The 25,884-nt window shown below is 31.6% G+C and overlaps 1 protein-coding gene across 4 annotated transcripts in view; it reads right to left on the reverse strand.

Annotated features, from left to right (window-relative positions):
- LOC123714954 (muscle calcium channel subunit alpha-1-like) overlaps window positions 1–25,604 on the reverse strand; it is a 39,470-nt gene extending 13,866 nt beyond the window's left edge. For 3 of the 4 annotated variants that reach the window (XR_006754374.1, XM_045669659.1, XM_045669658.1), the window contains exons 1-27: window positions 25,266–25,604; window positions 14,634–14,821; window positions 14,223–14,328; window positions 13,791–13,930; window positions 12,945–13,051; window positions 12,631–12,783; window positions 12,195–12,388; window positions 11,457–11,560; window positions 11,029–11,201; window positions 8,244–8,353; window positions 7,853–7,968; window positions 7,498–7,600; window positions 6,814–6,965; window positions 6,483–6,693; window positions 6,190–6,310; window positions 5,969–6,063; window positions 5,803–5,903; window positions 5,272–5,384; window positions 4,748–4,898; window positions 4,441–4,576; window positions 3,952–4,115; window positions 3,727–3,814; window positions 3,142–3,249; window positions 1,996–2,048; window positions 1,422–1,559; window positions 1,112–1,226; window positions 9–139 (exon numbers count right to left, since the gene is read on the reverse strand). Coding sequence is in view for 3 of the 4 variants with exons in the window: in XM_045669659.1 (XP_045525615.1) it covers window positions 9–139; window positions 1,112–1,226; window positions 1,422–1,559; window positions 1,996–2,048; window positions 3,142–3,249; window positions 3,727–3,814; window positions 3,952–4,115; window positions 4,441–4,576; window positions 4,748–4,898; window positions 5,272–5,384; window positions 5,803–5,903; window positions 5,969–6,063; window positions 6,190–6,310; window positions 6,483–6,693; window positions 6,814–6,965; window positions 7,498–7,600; window positions 7,853–7,968; window positions 8,244–8,353; window positions 11,029–11,201; window positions 11,457–11,560; window positions 12,195–12,388; window positions 12,631–12,783; window positions 12,945–13,051; window positions 13,791–13,930; window positions 14,223–14,328; window positions 14,634–14,815 (3,365 nt within the window). In the remaining variant the exon portion in view is untranslated. The remainder of the gene's footprint in view (window positions 1–8; window positions 140–1,111; window positions 1,227–1,421; window positions 1,560–1,995; window positions 2,049–3,141; window positions 3,250–3,726; window positions 3,815–3,951; window positions 4,116–4,440; window positions 4,577–4,747; window positions 4,899–5,271; window positions 5,385–5,802; window positions 5,904–5,968; window positions 6,064–6,189; window positions 6,311–6,482; window positions 6,694–6,813; window positions 6,966–7,497; window positions 7,601–7,852; window positions 7,969–8,243; window positions 8,354–11,028; window positions 11,202–11,456; window positions 11,561–12,194; window positions 12,389–12,630; window positions 12,784–12,944; window positions 13,052–13,790; window positions 13,931–14,222; window positions 14,329–14,633; window positions 14,822–25,265) is intronic. The other variant, XM_045669660.1, reaches the window with a different exon arrangement.
- Between the last annotated feature and the right edge of the window lie 280 nt (window positions 25,605–25,884).

Genomic DNA, 25,884 nt, shown 5'->3' on the forward strand with positions numbered 1-25,884 from the left:
AAAGTAACCTTCTTATTGGTTTGGCTTTTAGTGCGAACTCAACGCAATTCCTTTGATTCTTATCTAATTCACAATCTTTGAACTCTTGCTCTCCTTCTTTTTGGAATGTAACTATGACAAAACCTACGAATATGTTAACCTAAAAACATAAATAAAATTAAGACGTCGCACTCAAAACGGCACTCATTACACTATAATATATAACCTAACTTTATTTTTCTCTCTGTTTGTTTTAATACTTTGGTATTTTTGGTATTAATTGTATTCCTTTTTAACTCTTTATAAGGAATTTATTTTTTTACTGTGGACTTTTTACTGTGTGTAAAAATATTTTTCTCAAAAAACTGTTTTAAACATGTACCATGTACCACTGACTAATTGTTATCCAGTTACACAGGGACTCGCTAGTGTGGGGACTAGCTATATATGAACTTTGTCACAACTTATTTGTCATTAATAAAGTTTTTAATTTTTTATTTGTTTATATACTAATAATAAAAGTACATTTATATTACATACAAAACTTGCCGCATTGGGGTGACTTGTAACGGCAACTTATTTGATTAAATAAATAAATTTTAAATCATATTTTCGAAGATCTTTAACGCTTTCAATGTTTATTGCCAAAGACTGAAGTGTTCGATATATTCAGTTCAGTCAGGCTTTCTCCACATTTTGAAACAAATAAGTGTTTTTCTTACGATACTTGTATTGCCCGCGCAAATGTTAACGGCGCACGAAAAGTCAAGCGGTGCGCAGTTCAAACGTCGTCAAGGATTATATACCTACTTGATATTTTCCTTTACTTAAAGTTTTTGTACAATAAACTCTCGGACTACCATAATTTAACCAATTTGATTCAATGTTTATTATCATATTTATCTCTAATCTTTATCTCTTAGTTTTAGTTATTATTATTGTTTTTTGTTTTGTTTTATTTTATTTTTTCCTTTGATATATTGCTTGTGTTCTAATTTAACTGATGTGTACGTGTATGTGTGTTAAATTGGAGAAGTAACATTTTCTTGTATTTTTAGGCATACACATTGTTTTAGAATGTATATATATATAAATAAATATCATCCGAGATGATACTATCGTCAAAACTTACCATAAAAAATGCTATAACAATAATATAACTTATGTAAAAGAATGCTACAAGGGGACGAGAATTCTCTATAGGCCCATGATTTTCCTCATTTGAGTCCATTGATGTTGACAATAGTCTATAAATAGAAAAATTATTATTTATTATTGCTTATTAAATATTTTATGGGAATTTGAAATTAAACTATACTTATATTTACTCTCGTATAGAGCACAGGACACACTATCTTGTCAATAGTCACAGTTATAATTTATTCTTTGAAAAAAGTTCCATTGCGATCGATTATATAAATGATCGATTATAAAATACGTACCCAGGCCATCCCTCGAATGTGGATACGGTGAATAATGTAAGCATTCCATTTAAGACGTTGTCGAAATTAAATTTATTCTTCTGCCATATACGGTCTTCTATTGTTGGCTTACCATTTTTGTATACCAGGTATGTACCTCTGAAATTGTTAATAAAATATAACATAAAATTAAATAAGGGTCATTTGATATATAGGAAGTAATATTTGTATTTTAATTAACGCATCGTGTTTTTGATCCGATCAAAAATAACGCAAAGCGTTCTTGAATTGAAAAGATGTATAAAAATACAAATTTTGGGGACATTTCACATTGTGTAGTGCTCAGCTTGCTTCAGCGTGCGACACTCATGTCTAAGATAGTAGGTTCTAACCCAGGATGGTAATGGACTCTCTGTCTGAGTTCGTATTTAACATTCGTTCCTATAAGGGCAAAATATATAGCCAGACAAAATGATCAAAAAACAGATACAGAAATGAATGAAACTGAGGCACAGACGAAAATCCTATAAAACGAAAGCGTTAATTTTACAAGGATGCTTTTGTTATTAAATATGTGTAAAGAACTAGTACTTACTGGCATTCTTCAAAAGTAACTTTCGTTATATCTGTGCAGCTAAAGAATTTACCCTGAAAACACGCTTTTGTATTACATCAACCGAAAGTGTAGTATAGATACCAAAACTGAAGACTGTCAGTCTGAGACGGCACAATTTGTTAAAAGACTTTGACCAAAGATACATAATTACGGTCATCTTTGTTAACCTTTTCAGTCAAACGTACCTACTGAAGATAGTTTAAGTATGCGTTATTCTCTATAAATGTTTAGTCTAAGTTTTCTTTTACGGCATTAACGAAGCCAATTATTCTGAACTACTGTTATGATTATATTTAATTCTCTAAAAATAACTTGAAGCAGTACAGCAGCATTTATTTAATTATTTTAAATGATAATTCAAATGAATGTATTGCGTTAACAAAGTAACTAGTGTTGTTATTGTTATCTGAATTAGAACAATCATGAATTAACTTTAGTACATCCGTTCAAGTCATTTTAAGCGATTACCTTAAACAATTGAATTCCAACGACAGCGAACATAAATTGCAACATATGGTTTATAATCAGGATGTTCCCGATCGATTTAATTGAAGCAAACACACACTTCACCACATACTATCACAACATTTGTTAAAACCATTTACATTACCAAATCCAATCCAAAAACGCGATGTCACGTACATTTGTGTAAGAAAAAAAAATTGTTAACAAAATATAAAATGACATTAGTCATCAAAAAAGCCAGTGTCCTGATCTGACTTCAACAAAAAAAATGAACCAAGTACCTCACTTTTCACGAGTGGAAATGTCCAGGTAGGGGTGCAAAGGAACACAGCAAGCTCATCATATTGAGTCCAAAAAATCACAGTTTAAATAGCGCACAACACCTTTGGGCTTTATCGCATGCAACCTACAAAGCGAATTTTTGGACCCACGAAAGAAGCAGGGTTAGTACGAGGTCACAATATCTGAAAACTCATGCGTCAGGTAATCATTCCAATTAATAACTATTGTGACCAAGTATCAGCTCCGAGAAGGCACACACAAAAAATCTTCTAAAAGCTCTTTAAGTTCTAAATTTCAAAGGTGCGGTGAACAACAAGTGCTATACTTACTAAAGACCCAAAGGTGTCGTAACAAATTAATACTAAAAATATCCTCTACCTTGAACATTTGCACTCCCATTACTGCGAACATGAATTGCAGGAGATTTGTCACCAACAAAATGTTGCCGATTGTTTTTATAGCAACGATCACGCATTGCACAACGTGCTAGAAATATTATAAAACATTTTTAAGTTTGTTTGTGTATCATCATAATATACAGGTTATATTCTATATGTTCTAAAATATTTAAAGTGTAGAAATCAATATATAACACACGAATAAGTGTAAAAATATTAACGTTATCGGATCGATAAGAGTTTGGATAATATGCATTTAAATGAAATGAAATTAGCGAACCAGCCGAGCTAGTGTTGCTATAAATCTAAGTGCTCTAATAAATTTCTTTGTCTCCACAATTACATAATCATTCTTGTACTGACCAAATATGGCATAGAGCACACGGAACTTCGGAACATTTTTGACGGCTTTTCTTCCGTAGAGGTTTCTTTTCAATATAATTGTGTAGTGCGTAGCGAAAGCTATATCATAGTAACGAAATACTCCTTGCTACAATTATTTACAATACTAACTACGTATAACTGAATTATCTTTATTGTACAGAATATTAAAAGAGATACTGACCTTCAATCCTTTAGCCCTATTGATAGCTCTAAGAGGCCTCAAAACTCGGAACACCCGCAATATTTTGATGAACGAAACATTATTCGATCTGTAAACCGAATATAATTTTTATATATAGGAATTGGTTTAATCAGCTAAAAAATATTTTAACCCCCACGGGACTGCAATTTTTTTTGGTTGTATGGAATCTTAAGAGACATACTTAACACGTAAAATTTAACTTACCCAGATAGAGATACAAGAGAAACGATGACGACCAACAAGTCAAGCAGGTTAAAAGCGGACCGACAGAATGCGTCCTTATGTAGAATGAAACCGTAGGTGATGAGTTTTAGTAACAGTTCAATGGTGAACACTGTCGTGAAAAAGTAGTCGACTCTACGAAGAATCTGAAAAACAATTTAGCTTAGTATATTAGTGACTCCTTTGGCTCAGAACAAATAGGTTTTAATATATCAAAGAAGCATGCCGTAATGGTTGTTCTTTACATTTTGCTTGCAAGTATAAGTAAATAAGACGGATAGTTTCTTGCCAGTCTTTTTTGACCGATTTGGGAACTGGTAGTAAGTTATATAATTTATAAATTAATATTATAGAATTTTTGATTTGATGTTTCGCAATGTACAACAGCTACTATAAACAGCAGTTTTAAAGGCCTAACTAACTTGTATAGACATATAACAAAGAGAATAAATATGTTCTTTGGATACTAACCTCCCGTTTGCCCTCGGTAGCCTTTCCTTCAACAGGATCTTCCATAGCCAACATAAGAGAAGAGGCAAGAATACAAACCAGAATCAAATTCTTAAACCAAGAATTGTTTTGTACATTATAACAGGTAACTCGGAACCTGAAATCATAATAGTACGAATATGAAGAAACTTCCATTGGTGCACAGACGTGATTCGAAAGCAAGACCTTAGGGTTGGGAGGCGCATGCTCTCCTCTAAGCCAACTTCTCTTACTAAAAAACAAGCGATATTTTATTCAAAACCATCTGTTACATAATAATGTTTTATACCAATTATTTTTCGAGAATATAAAAAAGCTGCTGGCTTCTGGTATGGGTCGCTCCTGAGATTTAATTTCGACTTCTGATAGCCTCCGAGGTCTAGCCGATATTGTTGGTTGTCGCTTTGGAGGCGGTGGTGATTCTTGTTTCTTAACATCCCCTGAAACAATAAATTTAACATGTACATACTTCCTCAAAATAAATAAAAACTTTAACTGTTCTAAAATATATATTTTATTCTGAAGTAAATAATTTTTATAACTTTTTACATTTATCATCTTTTAATATAAGCACGACTATGTTAGTTATTTTATATGTAAGTGCGTTTGCCAGTTCTTCTCGTCCGTTCTACGCCCTTGACTTGAACTGGCTGTAGATTTAAAATTAGAAGCATTTAGCATTTAATGTACTTTTCTTTATTGACGTTAATAACTGTACATTGTGTTACATAATAATAAATAAATGATTTTGAATGTTGAATATGATTCTAGTAAAAAAGCTTAACGTTTCAAGGCCTATTAGTAAAATTTTACCGTTTTGTTTCTTTTCCACCGTTACAAGTGCGTCATTAGCATTATCAGTCTGTTCTTCAATGTCTTGCTCTATGTCTTCTTCGGACCCCGTTTCCTCATATTCATTTTCTGACCTATATTAATACAAGTTAATTAAGTAATGAACTTTATCATTGCGGTAAAAAATCCTAAATAAGTTCTCTCGTGAAATGTAGTCACGATGTTCATAATAATTGTAGCATGCTTTTGTTATTTGACTAATTATTTAACGTATTTATTTATATTTTCCGTTGACGTAATTGAAGGAAATGCCACAATTAAGGTTTGTTATTTCATAATATTTTAAAATAAATGTTGTATTGGAGTAATTATCTATTAGTCTAATTGATCATTAAAAATTTGATATCATTATTTCTAGACACATTATTCATTTACCTGGCAACTCTTTTGTACTTTTTATACTTTTGGCTGCATGAAAAAATTCACAGTTATAATTAAAACAAATACATTTTCGTTTACATTTCAATTCAAGCGGTATTTATTGAGACTTACCCCTCACTAGAATATCCTTCCTCTTCGTTGACGTATTCATCATCTGTTTCGCCTCTCTCTTCATCTATTTGAGGATTTCCAGCTTCGGTATTATCACCATCCTATTTAATTATTAAATTTAAAGTAGACATTCCTTTGGAGTTTCTTAGCTTAGTAATATACTTACATCTTTCTCTTTCACAATTTCTACTTCCTGGTCCATCTCTTCCGCGTCTCCTAAATTATCAACAGCGATAGCCAAGAACACGTTTAATAGGATATCTGATGTTATAGTAATAAGGAAGTTAATTCTATTAATTATAATAAAATGCACGAAGTTAACACTATCTTTAACTTAACTTAATTGCTAAAGAATGTTAATTAAGAAGGAATATATATAAAGGATACAGTTACCACAAATGAAAATAATAATGAAGTAGATTGAAGCAAGCATACCAGGTGTACCAACACCACCATATGCGTTTATACCATGATACATCACCACATTCCAGTCTTCTCCTGTTAGTATCTGTTCGCAAACATAAGCAGAAAAATTATACTCTATTCATTGCTTACGGTTAAAAAACGGATAATAATAATCATTTAAAAAATCTCTTACATGTATAGGTGCATATAAAATTATTTTTAAATAAGATATTATAGTATATTACTTAAGTATATTACTTAATCACTTATTTTACCTGAAACATTGTCAACACAGCCTGCCAAAATGAATCAAAGTTATGCCTCTCTTTCTGTTCCTCTGGATCGTAGTCAAATCTTCCTCCGAATACTTGCATACCCAGTAACGCAAAGATCATGATGAACAGAAACAATAGCAGAAGAAGGGAGAAGATAGATTGAATTGAATTTAAAAGTGAGGCCACGAGGTTAGAAAGCGATCGCCAATATCTATAAAGAAAACATTGCTTTATTTACGTGTTATGAAGAAGGTTTGTTATAATCTGTCAAGGTGGTGGATTGTACGTAGTAAAAATATAGTATAATGATTGTATATGGTGTGGGACTTACTTGGTAACTTTGAATACCCTCAGAAGCCTGACGCATCGAAGCACAGATATACCCAGTTGAGGAATGGTTCCAGAAATTGTGAGACCCAACTCCAGGATGGAGCAGACCATGACAAAGCAGTCGAAGCGATTGAATAGAGATACGAAGTAACCCTAAAAAGGAATCACATACATTTAAATAAGCTTCTTTGTTGGAAATTACATGTGATATTGTTGGAAATTAATCATATATTTGAACTGTTTAGGCTTCCGAGCACGTGTGCTAATATCGTAAGTATGCATGTTGTATGTTTATCCACAAATTTCTCAGATACTTAAATTCTAGTTGTCAGATGTCTTTACATCATATAATCAAATTTAGAGAAAGAAAAGTCTACGTTTGACCAAAAATCAGTTCTTTTTTAGCAGTTCTTTTTGCATTTCTGAACATGTATAATATATTTAGGTACTTAGGTAAATCATGCTGATTACCGACACATATTTTAAGCACTATATTCGCTAGCCCAATCGCTTTGATATTAAATGCGACCACGTCTGCGTGAAATATTTGACGTCAAGTATTAAATTCACTATCAAACTTATGATAAAGTTATTGCGTGGTGCACAGTAGTGTGGCTTAACTATAGTTTATATTCTTTGCGGGATTTTTTAGTTTATGTTAGATAATGTAAATAAAAAAGCACACCTGGAATCCCAAAGCATACATCTTAACAAGCATCTCCATAGTAAATAGAACGACGAACAAATAGTTGGCGTAGTTTTGGAAGTCATCCAACCAGGGGTCTTGACTGAAATTAGTTTTCCGTAGCTTAGTAATTAAAATCCGTGGGGTATAAACATATGGATCGGAATCGATCCGCAACAGTAATTATAGTAGAAATCCGTATGGAAGTTTCCATTCAAATTACAGATTTGCACGAAGTCCATAATGAGTTTAAACCATTTCTGGGCTCATACAGCGTTCGCATCTTTATAAAAGATATCAATTTCTTGTTAAAAACAAATTAAAATATATTTATTTCATCTAAAAAAATACTTACTTATAATGTTCTGTAGCTAGTACAAGTGTATTTAGAAATACAAGTACAATAATAGCCCAATAAAATGTTTGCGACTTGACAGCTTTACGACACGTCCTGCGCATACGACGATTAACCTAAAATATTATAAATCTTATTGTACACCGTAAATAAATTACGAACATTATAACGATAGTGACGTACTTTATACAGAATAAAAATTATTGAAGACAGAGTAAACATTTTCCATTAGACTAGTACGTGACCAGTCTTTTGGGCTCGTGTGTGTATCCTCAAATTTTATAAAAATAAGGTTTCCTGAGATATTTATCTTCACTAGCAAGTGTTAAAGTAGACACAGAGATATAAAAAAAAACTTTTATGATAATCTTTATGTTTAAAATATACTTACTTTGTCAAATCTCTTACAGTAGATTTTGCATGTTGTAGTTTTCTGAGCTTCGCCGTTTCCGTTTATATTTGTTTGCGAGTCTTCATTATTTATTCTTTCATTTTTATTACCTGCAACAAAATCGTAATGAGCTTCATACATATTATCATCTGCCACAGTACTATAACGTCTTCTACATACATTGGCAGTCTCAATAGGGACTAGCTGCCGCGTCAAAATCGGCATGGAGAAACAATACATGACATCGCTTTTCTGTAGCGAGAGAGGTGAGTAGAAAATAACGGTCATGACGTGTTGTTAATGTTTTTAATTTCTAGATAGAAATTCGTAAATTTGAATCTTATTTTTTGTATCTTATACTTTTAATATTATATTTATATGTTTTTGTAAACATTAATAATAATAATTAGGCCTCATTTATTCCTTGAAAAGTTTACAAAATATACACACACATAAAATATATATAGACATATATACATTTTTTTTCAAGAACTTTGAGTATAGGCCTCCTCCAATTGGCTCCATCTCTCTCTGTTTTGAGATATCAATAATGACCTATAATGCGTTCTTCATTTTTTTGCTGCGTTGAAGTCTCCCATCAGAATAAAAGATTTTGTTGTTTTGATCAATAGCGTGTTGGAGTTAGTCGTAAAACAACGACATCCCTGTATAATTGGTGTCGCTAGTAGGAGAAGATGCTTAAATAATTGAAATATGTGCGTTTACAAAAACTCAATTTAGGACACATTCTGATTGATTGATTCTGACTGATGATTGCTATAAAACTATCAAAATATGGTTTTAGGTTTTCCTTATTAGAAAACCGACGCCATATGACCCTTTAGTTTGGCCGTAGTGACAAAAAAATATGCTCTTGGTCTTCCAATACGTTATATCCTATTCTTCGAATTTCAAAAAGCCCGATCATATCATACTTTATTTTTGAAATAGCTTCTTTAAACGCAATAAGTCTCTCATTTGAAAGATATGATCTTGCATTGTACGTGCAGATAAATAGAGAATGGAGTATAGAGTTGTGGTCTGGCTCTCCCGTGGGGACCGGCCGTGGTGGGAGAGGTGGAGGGGGCGCTGGTAATTGTTATTGTATTATTTGTGTCAAATGGGATTGAGTTGCGATGGCATTTGGAGAACAATGTGAAGTATTTGGTTTAGCTAAGCAATTTTCTGGATATATTTTTCTTGCTGTAAATTTCTTATATGGTTAGTTCTCCACGATTCGGAAGATTCTGATGGAGTTCTCTTATTTTTATCTGTTCTTGGTTTTAAAATTTGTTGGTTTTGGTTGTTCAACCATACTATTTTGTCATATTTAAGGATCGCCAATCTCCCTTGTTCTCTTTCTTTGCTAACTTCAATTTGTAATTGTTTTCGTTTATTGAGAACATCTGGAGCGAAGCCTTCTTTTTTGCAGTATGGGGTAGAATCTAATTTATTCTTATTTTTTTGGATATCAACTTTGAGTCTAACTGTAGAAAGCGTTAGGACTATTGATCTGCTTTTTTACCAAGCCTCCTTACACATTCAATGCCATTGTAATCACATTTAACTTTTAAAATATAGTTTATTAAGTCAAAAAATCTGTTTAGTAAATTGCCGTAAGTTTTTTCATTTTCTTCTATTTTTCCTCCTAATTGTTCTCTCTAACTGGTTAATTTTAATTAGTTGTACTTTCAATTTTTCTTCCAAAACTTCATTTTTGGTTTCGAGCTGTTTAAATTTTTCATTTATATTACGGTTGATAGTTTCTTTAAATCCTCTTTTATTTCCTGTATATCAGTTTTTTGCTGATTCATTGCTTTTTGCATTGCCTCTAAAATACTGTTTATTTCCTCCATATTCTATTTATGAATATTATTTATTTTTTCTAAATACTTAACTCTGTTATCAGTATTTAATTAAAAAGAAAAAGAAGATCAAGACAAAAACTGATTTAAACTTGAGATTATTTGAATAAGGCAACGGTCTACACAAACGGCCACCTGGTTAAGTATCAATCACGTTGAAATTTTGATATAGGTGCTAATTTCTAGTGACGTTTGTCGCGAATGACTACTTGTTCTGTTAGTCACGTAGTTATTGGTTTACACTACCGACAAAATCCACAACACAATAGTATCACAATTGACTATAGTCGCTATGATACACTTCCGAAATCACATATTTGTAGAAAATATATTCATTTTGAACAAAGTTAGTAGCGTATCAATTTATAAATTAGTGTTCTGTTCACAGTTTATTTTACGTCTATTTTTGATGTATTCTACTCTAAACTATATATGTACTCGTCACTTTGTGTTAATATATAACTTTAAAACATATATTTGAACTTTATTTTCCACAAATAATATTTTTAAATGAAATGTAAATACGGGACTTCTGTTGACACACGCAACCCGAACTACTCTCCTTAACTTAAAATACTTAAAAATGTATAAACATTATTGATGTAAAATAAAGTGTTTAAAATGCCATAAGCTAACCAATAAATTAAATTATATTAATTAGAGCCAGTAGGTATAAAATTTCCTCCTCAATGTACATAATTCCTTAATGAAACATTTCTAATGAAACTTTTTTCCGCGCATAACCATTATTTGGAGCTGCGCATCGAAGTTCTTTCAAACAACTATGACTTGGGATCATTTAAGAAAAGTATGTACCAATTTTTAATGCCTTCTGGCATGCTCATGGTCAGTCATCAAACTTAAGCCAAGTCTAGATAGCTATAGATAAAACTGAAAATTCTTAAACATTTTGACATCACCTTGGTTTTCCTGGTCTTGTTCCTTCTGCCCTTGATCATTTTCCAGATCCAGCTCTTCAGCTACGGTTATCCAATTGAGATATCCTTTCAAATCTTCTTCAAACTGCTGTCGTTCTCTGGACTTCTGAAAATCTCCTCTATTCTTTGCTTTTTCTCTCTCTTTTGAGAACTCTCTAGAAAAGAACAATATTTTAATCCATTTTTAAAGTGATCACCAATTTTTATCAGCGCAAAATTACTTTACTTATTATGAAAATATAAGAAATTTCCACCAATTCCATTATTTTTTAGACATCTTACTTCGTTTCTACATAAAGGAAAAAAAATGAAAACGTGAAAGAAATTGCATGTTATTTCCGCTGAAATGTTTTAAATAGAAATAAATAGGGTTGTATGTTCTTGTTGGTATTAATATATAATAAACCTACCCGGATAAAACACCAAGAATCAAGTTCATAACGAAGAAATTTCCGAAAATAACCAAAGTAACGAAATAGATCCAGACCCAGGTGTTGCCTTTCACGTCAGCTATCTGAAACGTATTGAAGTTGTTGCCAATACATTTGTTAAAGATAAGAATATTACACATATTTTATTGCACAACAAGCACAATATCTTCAAAGAAAATCTCAGTTATTTGATAGCATATTGAACTAAATAGTAATTATAGTGATAGTGATGCAATACCGCATACAATAAAATAATAGTATTATTACATTTAGCAATCCAAATCTATAGTTTTCTGCCAGAAGGTAGTAAGTACATTAGTACTATTGTTTATAATATAAATCTTAATCGAATCTCAATAAAAGATGAACTTAATAGATCAATGAACGGGCCAAAAGCTAGATTAAAAAAAATTGGGTTACAGATAAAGCGTAAAATTCAAATGCTTTTCATTTAAAGGTTACGTAAAATTATAATTATAACAAGGCTTTATATACACAACAAAAGACTGTGTTTAATTATAATACAAATGGTACACATGATATTCCAATTAAATCCATCCCATTCGAAAATTTATACAAAAGATATTATTTTTATATTTTTTATTAAATTCGGGTTCATTATATCCGACACAAAGTCTTTAATGAAATTTTTAAATTTACTGCTCCTGTACAAAGTTTAATTGAATTTCTCTTTTACTAGTCATTAATAGTTCTTACCGCGTACATAATATCCGTCCATCCCTCAAGCGTGATACATTGGAATACAGTGAGCATTGCATATCCAATATTGTCAAAATTGGTGATACCAAAATTAATCCCCACCCAATAGTCCTTGCATATCTGGCCCTCGTCACAGTGGTTGCCAACATCAGCTTCCCGGGAACATGGGAATGGGTCATCTACCATTTTTTCTGCAAGAATAATACTTTTGTATGTACAAATGGTAATATTACACGTTTTATACATATAAAAATAAAATACTGTAATGTAAAAAATATTTAACAGCTTGTTAAATCATTCCGATATTTATATGAACACTAGTGTGCGTCTGGTATCATGTTTTGCCTCCGACAAATTAATATTAATCAGTTAATAAAAAGTCAAAAATAAAGAAGATACGTTTATTTTAAGTAACCTACATTTCAGTACTTACTAGTTTCATTATCAAAGCAGGTATCATGTAGAACCCCGGAAAACAGCTCCAAACCAATAATAGCATAGATGATGATCACAAAGAGAACGAGAAAAGCGATATGGAATAGTGGTACCATCGCCTTCAATATTGAATTTAAAACTATTTGGAGACCTGGAAAGAAAATTTAATAAAAAACCTAAAACAACATTCATAAACCGGATTTTACTTGAAGCAGTTCTACGTTACTTTGCCAGGATGTGAGTCGACAAATTACTATAACCAATTAGTATGAACGCATGCTTGTATTACCTTATATCAAAAATTACACTCACTTGGTACTCCCGACACTAATCGTAGCGGTCGTAGAACTCTGAAAGCTCTTAAGGCTTTTACATCAAACAAATCCTTTGATATTACTTGCAAGAGCTGACTAACTATGCTGAAATAAAAAAAAATATCTTTAGTATATTGCTTATGAGAAAGCTCTTTTTCTTCTATAAATGAATAAATATATAAGAGTTTGAAATTAATGTTTTAACAGTTATAATATTTTTACAAGGAATCCACCAACGGTATGAAAGTGTTACTAGTACTTATTAAGTTGTTGCGTTTCATACATCCTATTGATGCCAACCAGAGCCTATTATTAATGCTATTATAGTGAATCTTTCCAATACCCAAGCTTTTACAAATGACTGTCAAAATTACATATGTTCTATAAATTCTAATCACAAAAGTTTCGGACTACATATAGAATTTAGTGTGGGGTACTCACAACTCGTAAACAAAGACAAAACATTGTGTACATGTATCAAACATTAGGTCAACCCATAAAAGGTTGTGTCGATAACCCCCTTTGACATTAACACTAGTCTGTTGGATAAATTGGTATAAATATGAAAAAAATCTGTTTTCTTAGTCGCAGAGTGAACATAATTTGACAGAAAGAAACGAACTATATTACAACACTTGCTTGGTTCACCATCAAGTCGTATCTATAATGATTTACGCCGCTTAAAGAGGCCTTAACTACTAAACTAAGCCTCATTTATCAGGATTAACTAAGCGTATTTCATCTCCGACTTGTCTTTACGATATTAGAAACATTTTATCGTATTTCGAATCTGTTTAAAGAGAATAAATTGAAACGTAACAGTCTCACAGAAAATTATACATACCCTATAGTAACAATAGTAAAGTCCAAACTGTTCCAAGCATTTCTCAGATAAGCTCCAGGATGCATCAAAAAGCCATACGCTATGATCTTCATCACACACTCTCCGGTGAAAATTGCCATGAACACCCATTCTACCTTTTCCTAAAAATTATTTTTAAATAATAATTAATTAATTATATAAGGTCCTGGTTTTTCTATAAATATGTTAAGAAATTTTATCATAGCAGCAAAGGCATTGTTAAAGAAGGATAGGCCGCCAGTGTAAGCCCATGTATGAAGGCGGGCGTGATTAAACAATCTTACAATGACTTTGACATTTAAAATGCTTCATTGTTTGTCGTCTAACGTAGGCGGGTTGGCGACTTTGGTGTGTATTGTGCTTGAACAAGAAAATTATATATAATAATACTACATATATTAAGGATATACTTACTAAAATTTGATTTGTATTGTTCGTGTCACTGGCTGGGTATGGTGTAAATACGGCTAACGCAATGCAATTAGCGAAAATTGTAGTCAAAATCATATATTCAAACGGTCTGAAGTGTTTTTAGGAAATGTATTTAATAAAAATAATATAATATAATAATGTATTTATTATACATATTGTTACTGAATACTTAGGTGCTTTTATGTGTCTATTCCTAGTGCAATCCCTATTTATTTTCTTATATACAACAACTTCCACAATATCCAGTCAGAAGTCAAAAGTATTAAGCATTTTTAAGGACGGTAAATGAATACATTACTTTATCACACTTAAAGGTATGTCCTTTTATGGATGGTCCGTTTATGGGGATATAGACAAATACATGAATAATTGAAGTATGTTAAAAAAGGATACTTCCACTCTACTATGTCATAGCAGAGTTTCCTCAAAGGATTATTGAGGGTGAGGCAGAAAAGACTCCTCTTAGGTCGTTCTGGTTGCGCCTTGCCTCGCGCTCTGGCCTGCTTCTTTTGTGGAACAGGCGGCTGGCCTGTGTCATCTCCTTCTGGTGTCGTTGGCTGGGCTTGGGTTTCCATTATAACCTGAAACAGGTGCGGAATTTAGCCTAAAATGTAAAAGTAAAATTCGGAGTCGTCCGTGTTTATAATTTATATTTTGGCAGTGTGACTGTCTATTACTGGCACATTACATCAAATAGAGCCTCTATTGTAAAGTTGACGAACACAAATCCAAAAGTAGTTAATTAATTTCTCATAATATTTAAAAAGGTGTTCATAAATATTCTTATTTCAAGATCATATTTTAATATTTTTGCCGTAGTTGCTTTACATATTGTAAAGCTAAAACATTATAACATAATAACTACGATAACTATCAAAACACAACTGACAACTTTTTGATTGTCGATAAAACATTAACTCAAGGGATAATTATTTAAATTAATTTTATGTTTACAAAATGACCAATTACGACGACGTTGTTTGAATTTTAACTGACTATTTTCGTTCAGTCAAAAACAGCTTTTGGTTACTGACAGTCTAAGAAACGCGAAACGTCATATCGAACTATGTACGGGAATCACAATCTAATTAAAATTCGTATATTCATACGAATACCAGAAGTGCCCTACTTTCTGATTTCTGTGTACGGAGATGAACACCGGTCAAATCTGAAAAACCAGGTTATCTGAGTAAAATTTCTTCTGTAAATGCACAAAAATATGCAATTTAATCTTTATTAAATTACAATATATTTTTAAATCCATGCCGATCATCGAATTGTCGTGTTTATTCAATTTTTTAATTAGATTTTCCAATAGCGGAAATAATGTTATAAATTCATGTTAATAACGATATGAAGTTTTTAGATTTCATCCGATATTAATATCCTTTATCGTAATAAATGAAGTTACTTTGTAAACCCTTCGTGTAGAACTAAGGAGTAATGACAATTAAGAGGCATTTTGTCCGATAATATTAAAGATAAGAGATTGGAATATTGAAAGAAAATTCAAACAAGACAAGTTCAGGTCAGCTGATCTGCATGTTTACGTAGAGTACGATGACCTTACCACACCTTTTCTTCACCATACGACCATACATACATACCGTACATGACTACTACATATTTCACAAATACATAATATACCAAGTAGGACTAGTATGTTTCAGAAGGCTAAATATTATGTTCTAATAGTTAAACAATATTATGCTAAAAACGTTAAATACTCCTATATAATAATATTTGATTTAACTTTGTTTTATTTTGGTTAACATCCAAGGCTTATAAACTCAAGTTATGTATGGTATTGTTTATTTGGTAAAATTAAAAATAAAGAATTGTGTATGATTAACTTCGCACACTCAAGTCACGTAGTCCTCGTAATTCGAAATTCAAACTTATTCATAAACAACAAGCTCCAAAATGGCGGAGGTATGCGTAAAATGACGTCACGAATTTTACGACTCCGTCTCTCGTAAATCTATTAAAGCATCACAAACACCTTTTATTTTCGTTTTATTTACCCGATTGATGGTTTAATAATTTTATGTTTTGTTTCGCGGATGTTTGGATTGCATCTCAAAGACGTAGGCGAGTTTATTTTTTATTTTGAATTAAATGTCTTATCACGTATTAGTTATATGAAGCTTATTGTTATAATGTTACGCATTATGTAATAAACTGATTAATGAATACAATATATGTCACACTGCACACAGAAACATAATATATAGATTTCAAGTTCATAGAAGCAATCGGCTGGATGGGATCGATCCCTTGCAGTATGGGACGGGCTTTGGTTTGCTACGTGTGTGGGCACTTTAGCCCCGTCTCACCTCTCAAATATAGCAGTCTTTCCTAAAACTTTGCTTTGTTTCCTTCGAAATAGAGACTCTTGGGCCGTGGGGTTTAAGTGGTAGATAGTACTGGTCACCACAGAAATGGTCCGGTCCAACGAAGCAGTATCCGCAATACAGAGAGAAAATGCCAGCATTAAAAGTACACTGCGACTGGAACGAAAACTTTTTAAATTTGTTTTCATTTTCCATTTATCAATTTTTAATGTTTTTTTTTATTATTATCATGAAGGTTAAGGATATCTTTATATATAATCTTTCAGAAGCCCAGACGTATTCTCCATTAATTTGTAGATCTTTTCTAACGATGTAAGTTGGTGGTTAGAAGAACTACTATAAACATTCTTAATATAGAAAGTATGCTTTTTAAAATTCTATTTGTATTGAATTGGTGTCTTTAAGATAATCAAAGCTTTCTTCAAAGTTTCCACTATATTTATTAGTTAGGTCATTAGTAGCAAGGTCGTAAAGTAATAAGTATCAGAAAATCGTAAAACGGACGTTATATTAATGGATACTCAATATAATGGCAGAATTATTGCGATTTGCTACCGTTTGTATGAGTGAATCTCGGAACATTTTCTATTACCTAAATGTAAGACGAATTGTAGGAGTTGAGTAGAATTCAAGACAAAAACATATCTGAGTTTGACATCTACAGAAATCATATTTTATCAATAAAGTTTACAAAAGATAGTATGTGACATGAAGAACATTCAATAATTATTACTCATAAGAAATATTATATAAATAGTACACAGTATTTAATAATGCTTTTACTCATATTTGTGTTGTCTGAGTTGTGTGTCAAAACTAACAATCGAATTTCAACAATTCTTTTTGTGCATATTCAAAATTAACTTTATTATTTTTACCGATCAATCTCCTTCGTGTCTCCTCCATCTACACGACACTGGCGAGGTGACAGTTGGCATAAATAAAAGCCATAAACAAGAAAAGAAAAATATTATGTTGACTTAATTTTGAACAACACTAGTAAATAGCTTAAACTAGATTATAACAGCCTTAGTGTTCTACAATGTTTTAGCACGTATTTCCGAGATACCACACTACACTAGTTTTAGTAACTAAAAAGGTTTAGTTCTCTTAAGGCTTCTTGTTCTCGTTGTACGGGAGTCATGATTCCAGCTAAATCTTATCGTATCGTAAGCAAACATGTACAAATTCATCTCAAAACATTTATATCATTAAAGGTTTTTACTTATATTATTGCAAATCTGTAATGCTAAAACGAGTTTGTTAATACTTATGATTTGATACGAAAGTTGTGTGCAAAAATTATGTTAGTATTAACAGGAAAACATTTATCATGTCGTATGTACTACAAAGTACGAAATCTGTGTATACGATGCCTTAAGTAAACTTTATTAAGTAATGTCCACAAGCTGGTGAAAAAGCTTTTTTGTGTTGGGATCACACTGTGAGTAGCAGTGGGGAGCAATTGAGTTCTTTATACAAAATAAATGGAATTTTCTGGGATTTTTACAAAATGTTAGACGAGCTAATTTCATTTCTCGCCAAACGGCTTGACGTAATTGAAGTCCCGTAAACCTGACTATAAAGGTGTAGAGTCTCACGAATTACAAGTTCGAATTACAGACTTTTATGTTGGATATTCTTGAGAAAGAATAATTCACAAACGGACAATCTCAATGCCAGAGGGCTCGCTTCTTTTTTGGAATAAAATAGTCGAATTGGTTCAGAAATACTTCAGTGGGAAGCTAATTCCACATAGTACAGTTGCGTGGCAAAACTGCCATTAAAAACGCTCAGTTGTGTAACGACGGATGTCAAGGTGATCGGGTAGAACTTCGTATTCTGCTTCAACGTCCGAGAGGGTAAAACAATTCAGACATAGCTAGTTTTAGAATAAAAATGATGGTTACAGAAAGAAACTAGCGTAAAATAATATTTTTTTATTTAACATCTATATGAAAATTTGCCTATTAATTTTAGTTTAGTTGCAAAGTTACTCGAACGAGGTTAGATCATATCTCGGAACACACAAATTGGATACTTCGGCTATTAAGATTTTATCTATGGAGTGGCTAAATACTTGAGAATATAGCTTCGAAAATATATCATATAAATACCCAATATGATATGTGCGGCGAATATTTCTTTATCCTTATTATTTGTTTCTTTTTCATTTCAGATTACGATTCGATAGATATGGGTTATAGAGAGAGATATGTAGGATACTTAAAGAAGCTTAATAAGAGTGATATGTTTTACTAAATCTGTAAGTAGACGAATTAATATTGATAGGTCAATAATAAACCAATGGCGCTACACCTTTTTAGGTCTGGGCCTCAGATTTCTGTATCTGTTTCATGATCATATGCTAATCATGCCGTCGACTTTTTTGGGTCTAAGGCAAGCCAGTTTCCTCACGATGCTTTCCTTCACCGTTGGAGCGAATGTTAAATACGTACATAGAAAGAAACTCTATTGGGGCACAGGCCAGGTTCGAACCTACGACCTCAGGGTAGAGAGTCGCATGCTAATCCCACAAGGCGAACACTGCTCTAATATTGATAGTTTAGTTATAACAAAACTCCAAAAAGTTAAAGTACACAAACCTGATTATATTTTTATTTTTACGATACAATTATGTACTTAATAACACTTAAAAATAATTATTAGTCAAAATACTTAAACGCCCGAACTTGTTTAGAAATTGTCAAACTATGTAACATCACATATGTTACAATAAGGGCAAACAAATACTTATATTATTACTTATGTTATAAAAAGGATAATTATACACGTGAGAAAATGACATGAGAACCAGACTAACCAGAACTATACAATTCCCTCACAATCGAGAAGCCGCAATATGGCAACACTCAACTTCCGAGGGGACTTTTTGTATCGTACAAGTCGCATGGGTCCACTAAACATTCGCGAATACAAAATATAAATACATACAGCTTTATTTAAATACATTAGCTCTTATTACTATACCCTAAATGATTCCTAACAGCTTAGTATTGTCTTTTATTAACATAGCTGGGTTCCAATAATATCTAAATTAAAACCCCAAGACAAACAATCCTATCCAAGAAAATAGAGGACACCGTGAGTCGTTTTTGCAAAAACCCGTCATCTAGTTGATATCAACTTCGGGGCAATAAATACAGATAACACAACTTTCTCTGCAGCTGTGATACTTTTGACATACAACACCTTTTGTTTTCAGTCACCGTGACCACGCACGCTGAAAAGCACGCGAAACGTCGGAAAAAATTTAAATTTTAAATTATGTAAATAATTATAAGTTTTTAATAATAATACATAGCTTCAATTCGTTCAAAAAGTGTTTTTCCTAACAGCTTATTTATAGTTAAACATATTCAGTCTTATTAAGCTTAAGTGTCGTATATACCTCTCTCTACAACACAAATCTATCGAATGAAATGAAAAAGACACAAATAATAAGGATAAAGAAATCTTCGCACATATCATATTGAATGATATATTCCGAAGCTATTTATTAATAAAGCTGAAAGTGATTATTATTTAAAAAATATATAATATATTTATTATTTATACAGAATAGTTATAAACATTAGACGAAACAAATTGCGCAGATTAAATACATACATTGCAATTAGGTAAGAATATAAGAAAGCAAAACAAAACAATAATAATCGTAAATAATTAACAATGTAAGGTTGCTTTGATGACGTATACAAATAAGACACTATCCAAATTGACTTACGTTTCCTATTCATAAAATATATATATGTAATACAATAATTAATAAATATCACAGTAATGGAAACTGTTTATTATGTGAAATAACTAATTATAATGGTTAATATTTTTGGCTTGACTCGATCGGACTCGTCCTGTAGGCGCCGGTAGACTATAACCCCAAATAACGATAGTGATTGTATAACACAGATGTTGACAGATCTACATTAAAATTGCGTTCAAAAAATATCTATTGAAAATTTCGAAAATAACGCTATTGAAAGTTATGAAAATTGTGTTACTGAAACTACGATAGTATAAATGTCAGGGGCTAAAGTTCTAAGCAGTATACGAGTAGAACTTACACAAAGAAAATAAAGGCTCATTATACTTTAATGTCATAGATTTCAATAGCTATTTCATAAAATAAAATAAATCAACGGCGCTACAACCTTTTTAGGTCTCGGCCTCAGATTTCTATATGTGTTTCACGATCATTTGTCAATGTGTTTTGTTAGGTGATCAGTCTCCAGTTCCTGACGCACGCCTTCGACGTTTAGGGTCTAAGGCAATGCGGTTTCCACACGATGTTTTCGGTTAATTACCGTTCGAAGGAATGTTCAATGCACACAAAGAAATCGAACAGGAATCGAACCTACGACCTCAGGAATGAGTGTCGCACACTGAAACCACAAGGCCAATACTGCTCATAGTAGCTATTTCATACTACCATCTAAAATCTGTATAAAATTTTCAATCATATCACAATGGTAAAGTTCAATACACCAAGTTTATAAATACCATTCAAATACCGGACTGAAATAGTCAATGATTCTCAATGATTTGAGTAGCACTCGTGTACAAAGGAAAATTCTAGTAGGCCCATGTTGTAGAGGGGGTTAAGGGTATAAAAAACGTTATTTACGTTTTATTAATAAGAAATTTTGTCAGTGATTTCAATAAGTTTTTGTAATAAATTATACACCAGCAAAACTAACATTGTAACTTGTTGTAGGTACATTTCTTAGGTACAGTTTTCGGGTCGTTAAAAACTTTCCGACCACAAAGATGTTTTACGAGGTAGAAGTATCGCGTCCCTATATCTTCTATAGTATTTAACGGACTATCAAATAGGAATTCAAACAAATAGACATTTGACATACGCAACGTGTTTAGACAATGTAATAAAACATTAATAGACAGATGTTATTTCGGTACGCATGAGGCAGACACGTCTAATGGAAAGACTGTATCATTTTTACTTTTAGTTAAATAAAAATAATAATTTCAATAATCTGGGGATATTGCTAGATTACAGTGCCATCAGATATAGATATATAATTCAATGAAGGTAAAATATTTGTAATTTTATACGAGAAATGTACAACATTACAAATATGCAAAATGACAGCAAACACCTGTAAAGCAATATCTTTTTTATATTTTTAATTATTTGTTATGTGTTAAATTTACGTTATATTTAATTTGTAATATTGAAGGTTTGTTAGTCTGTGGAAAAAGGTGTGATTTTTGAATTTTTTCAAGAAGAATTCTTGGTAGAACATTAACGGATTTTAATTAGGAATAAGATTAAAATAATTGTTTAGATTTTTTTTAAATAACAAACTCTAAATGTTGTATCTATAATTTTTTCCGACAATTGATAAATTATTCATCAATTTACATACTTGTGTTCACATATATTTAATTTTTGGTAAATTATTAGTTTTAAGATCTTTTGTTTAAAAATAGAATTAGAATATTCTATAATTATTTGGTATGACAAAAATTATCAATAAGTACCGTGACATTGAAGTGACATTTGCTACGACAACCATGGGCTACGATGTCATACAGATAATATGTCTACGCGGTATGACTTTGAGATTCATAACGAACGTTGTGATTGAAAAATCATAAATAATATATTTTTCATTTTATAAAGAAACTAAAACAAAGTTCAACCAAAAGCCTTTACTTTTATTGTATACTTATGAACATTAAAAAAGAGTTAATCGATTCTAAATTTACAATAATACTGTTCTTAATTAAAGTTCTTAGAACAGATAAAAAGAATTGGCAAGAAAAAACATTTATATTCAGTGATCACTAATGTACAAATACTAGCTTCATTTATAAATATAGTCAAATAAGCAATGCTTACGATGTGTAAAAGCAACACTCGAGAACAAATTAGGGAATGTTTTCCCAGTATCAGTCATTAGAACGGATCAATACACGCTATTATGAGATTGATAAGATAAACAGCGACATCCAATGCAGCCAAGCTCAATGTATTGGAATAAAATCATTATGAAAAGACAATCTTTAGAATTTATAGAATTCGATATACCCACGTATCACCCAATATCCAACCATATATATATATATTAAGGAAACCGATAAATTATATTAGAAACAGAAAAATAATAATAATTTACAGATATAATATTGTTTCCTATAATAGTTTCACAGAAAGGGTATGACAGGTAGACAATGTAATACTACACTATATACGAGTATACTACGTACGTATCTATTTGGTATATACAATACTACTTACTTGAGACGTCATAGCATTGTAATCAATTACTGGGATTCATTGCATATATTTTCTAAAATGAAGAAACATTTTCATACAAACTCACTAGTTTCACGCCTCTTCGGGGGATCACTTTTACAACGGTGCATGTACGTACGTCTATCACGGTACAAGCACGTTTACTGTGTAGTGGACGGTCATTTAGACTCGCCTTAAACAGTCGAAGTTTTTTTTTTACTGACGTTGATTACAATAAATGCACAGAATCAATGCAATTTCATTCTTTCTAAAATCAAATTATGAACACATAAAGTTACTCGTTTTAAAATCATCCATCATGTAATGGGAGCTACGGAAATTAAGATATCGAAATTGGGCGTGCTTAGATGACGTCATTTTGTTAGGGGTACTAATGCCAGGCAATTATTTACGAATTATTGAACGTACTGTGTTAACATTTATTTTATACATTATTTATATTATAGTAAAAATTGTCAGAGTGCATTTTATAATATCTTTATTATATGTAATATATGTTTTTTTCTCTTTCAGAAAGCTTTTCATCTTTAACCAGTTTGTTATAAACAAATTTTTCACTATCGATTCAAAACTTATACATTCACTAACAATCTCAAGTGACATCAACCTGTTCTATGATGATGAAAAGGAAAATATTATTCTTATGCAAAAGTTTAAACTTGCAACTAAAAATTGTTAGTGTTATGTTGAATTTATTAAGTCATTAAAATCATTGAAATGTCAAATGGAAGAGACTAGCTGCCCACAGGGAATCCTGGTCCAGGGAAAGTGCACTTTCTCATTTAACTATACGACCTTTTTTGTTGTGTGTAATGAAATATTTTTTTTTCTTTTCTTTCTTTTCTATGTGCATGTAAATGTTTAAAAAGGTTCGAATAAAGTTATTAAAACTGTTGTCAATGTGCGGTATTCATTATAGATGAGATAAGCAATCTCATTTCGGAAACATTACTTATGATTAATGTTTGTCTCATATTTAGTTTACTCTCTTAGATTAGGGTTGCCAGTAGTTAAAATTGAAGATAATGAATTCGCGAGAGAAGAACGCGATAAATATGTTAACCCCATGTCCCAATAGAATTGAAACACAATATATTTAAAATTAATGTAATTAAATTACTAACCATTTCCTATTTAAAAGTTCACTGATTTTTTTTAAATTATAGAAGAATTCTGCTACTAAAATGTCGACTTCTGCATTTTTTAAATATTCACAACCCTACAGTTTTCCCAATAAATATTCATCACAAAAGATGCCATCACGCATCCTTATTACAAATATTTTGATATTCCGTCTGTCAGCTCGTATTAAACATTAAGTTTCGCTCGGATCCATTACTCTGTAATTTAGAGAGCGTACAAGGAAAGAGGTTCATAGTGACTATGCATGTGTCACGGAGACAGCATGATTACCACGTAAAACCAAACTTGACATTATATGAATATTAAGATAGATAACCAGATGCCCACTGAAGTATTTCGGAACCAATTCGACTTAGTATCCTTCAAGAAAAGCGCGTTCCAATTATTTAAAGGCCGGCGACGCACTCGCGAGCCCTCTGGCATAAATAATGTCCATGGGCGGTATCACTTATCCATTTGCCCCCGTATATATAAAAAAGGGGTTTCATCGTTAGAAGATTTGATTAGCGAGTGCCAATCGTTAAGGAGAAGAATCGATAAAAGTGGCGTAGTTAGCTTGGAGTTTCTAAGCTGTCAATCTTATGTATTTTATTTTATTATTTAAAGAACTCTTAAGCCCTTTTTTTCATTCAGAAGATTTAACCGTCTCTCGCTAAATTATTATAAACATGATTGTTATCAGTCATTATCATTTATTACGATCTTAGTTTTCATATCATTATAGATAAATAAACTCAACCACCTTTAATTTCATTACAATCAGTAGTTAAAAGCCAAAATAACCAATAACAATAAAAACAACTATATTCTTGGTAAAACTATTGTATTTTTACTACTTTTAAGTTATATTAAGGAGATTTAATATTGGGATATGTATACATATCTTGTATCTGTGTAGGCGTTTATAGATAAAAAAATACTAATAAATGTCCGTCAAACGGCAAAGTATTTATACCTTTACACAATAACTTGTAAAGAATAAGAGAAATAACATGAGGTAGTATGAAATTTGTCAAGTACGTCATGAAGCTGTTATGCTATCCTTGAAGAAACTCTTGTTACGGCGGATCCAAACCGAGAACCACAAAAACACATTAAATTAACCACGGAGACTTTGTTTTGTAAAAAATAAATTAATAAAAAAAAATTACTTTAACTAGATATAATTCACAATTTGATGTATACAAAAAATAATATTATTCTTCAAAATTCGTTAATTCTTACCGTTTATTTTCGCAATCAATCCAGAAAATAGCATCAACACGTCATGTTCACTTAACACAAAAAATAATTAAACTAGTCCAACATTTACAGTGTTGAAATTAGAAAAATGCCCGCCAAAACGATTGTTCGAGGTCACTGATATGTCACCGAAATAAGACGAGCGCACAATTTGTGCCTAAAACACTATTTTTGATATTTTACACGCATAGGTAGTCCTGCCACAAATAAAACCTCTTTTTAAAAACCTTTTTGTCACTTTTTCTATGATAGAATAGAATGGAATGCTGGTTGAAAATTTTGTTTTATTTTTAAAAAGCGCTGGGCGCGCGTCCGCGGCAAGCGAAGCTCGAAATTCGAATTTAGGTTAGAATCGCGGGATTGCGTCACGCACACATGCGCACTGGTTTACGTGCAAAGGTTAAGCGTTTCCCGCCTGGCATTTTCATGAAATATATTTTGAGAGCTCTGAAAGCTTACGATAAGAAATTATCGCAATTCTAGCCAGGTTAATCAATGCAATATATTTTATTTGAAATACTTTTCTACACATAGGCATAACACAATTGTCATAGTTAGGGCCTCAATAAAGCTTCATTTTTCTCAACACAATTTTAAAGCA

This window comes from Pieris brassicae, chromosome 10 (assembly GCF_905147105.1).
Source record: "Pieris brassicae chromosome 10, ilPieBrab1.1, whole genome shotgun sequence".
In the NCBI taxonomy this organism is placed as follows: Eukaryota; Metazoa; Arthropoda; class Insecta; order Lepidoptera; family Pieridae; genus Pieris; species Pieris brassicae.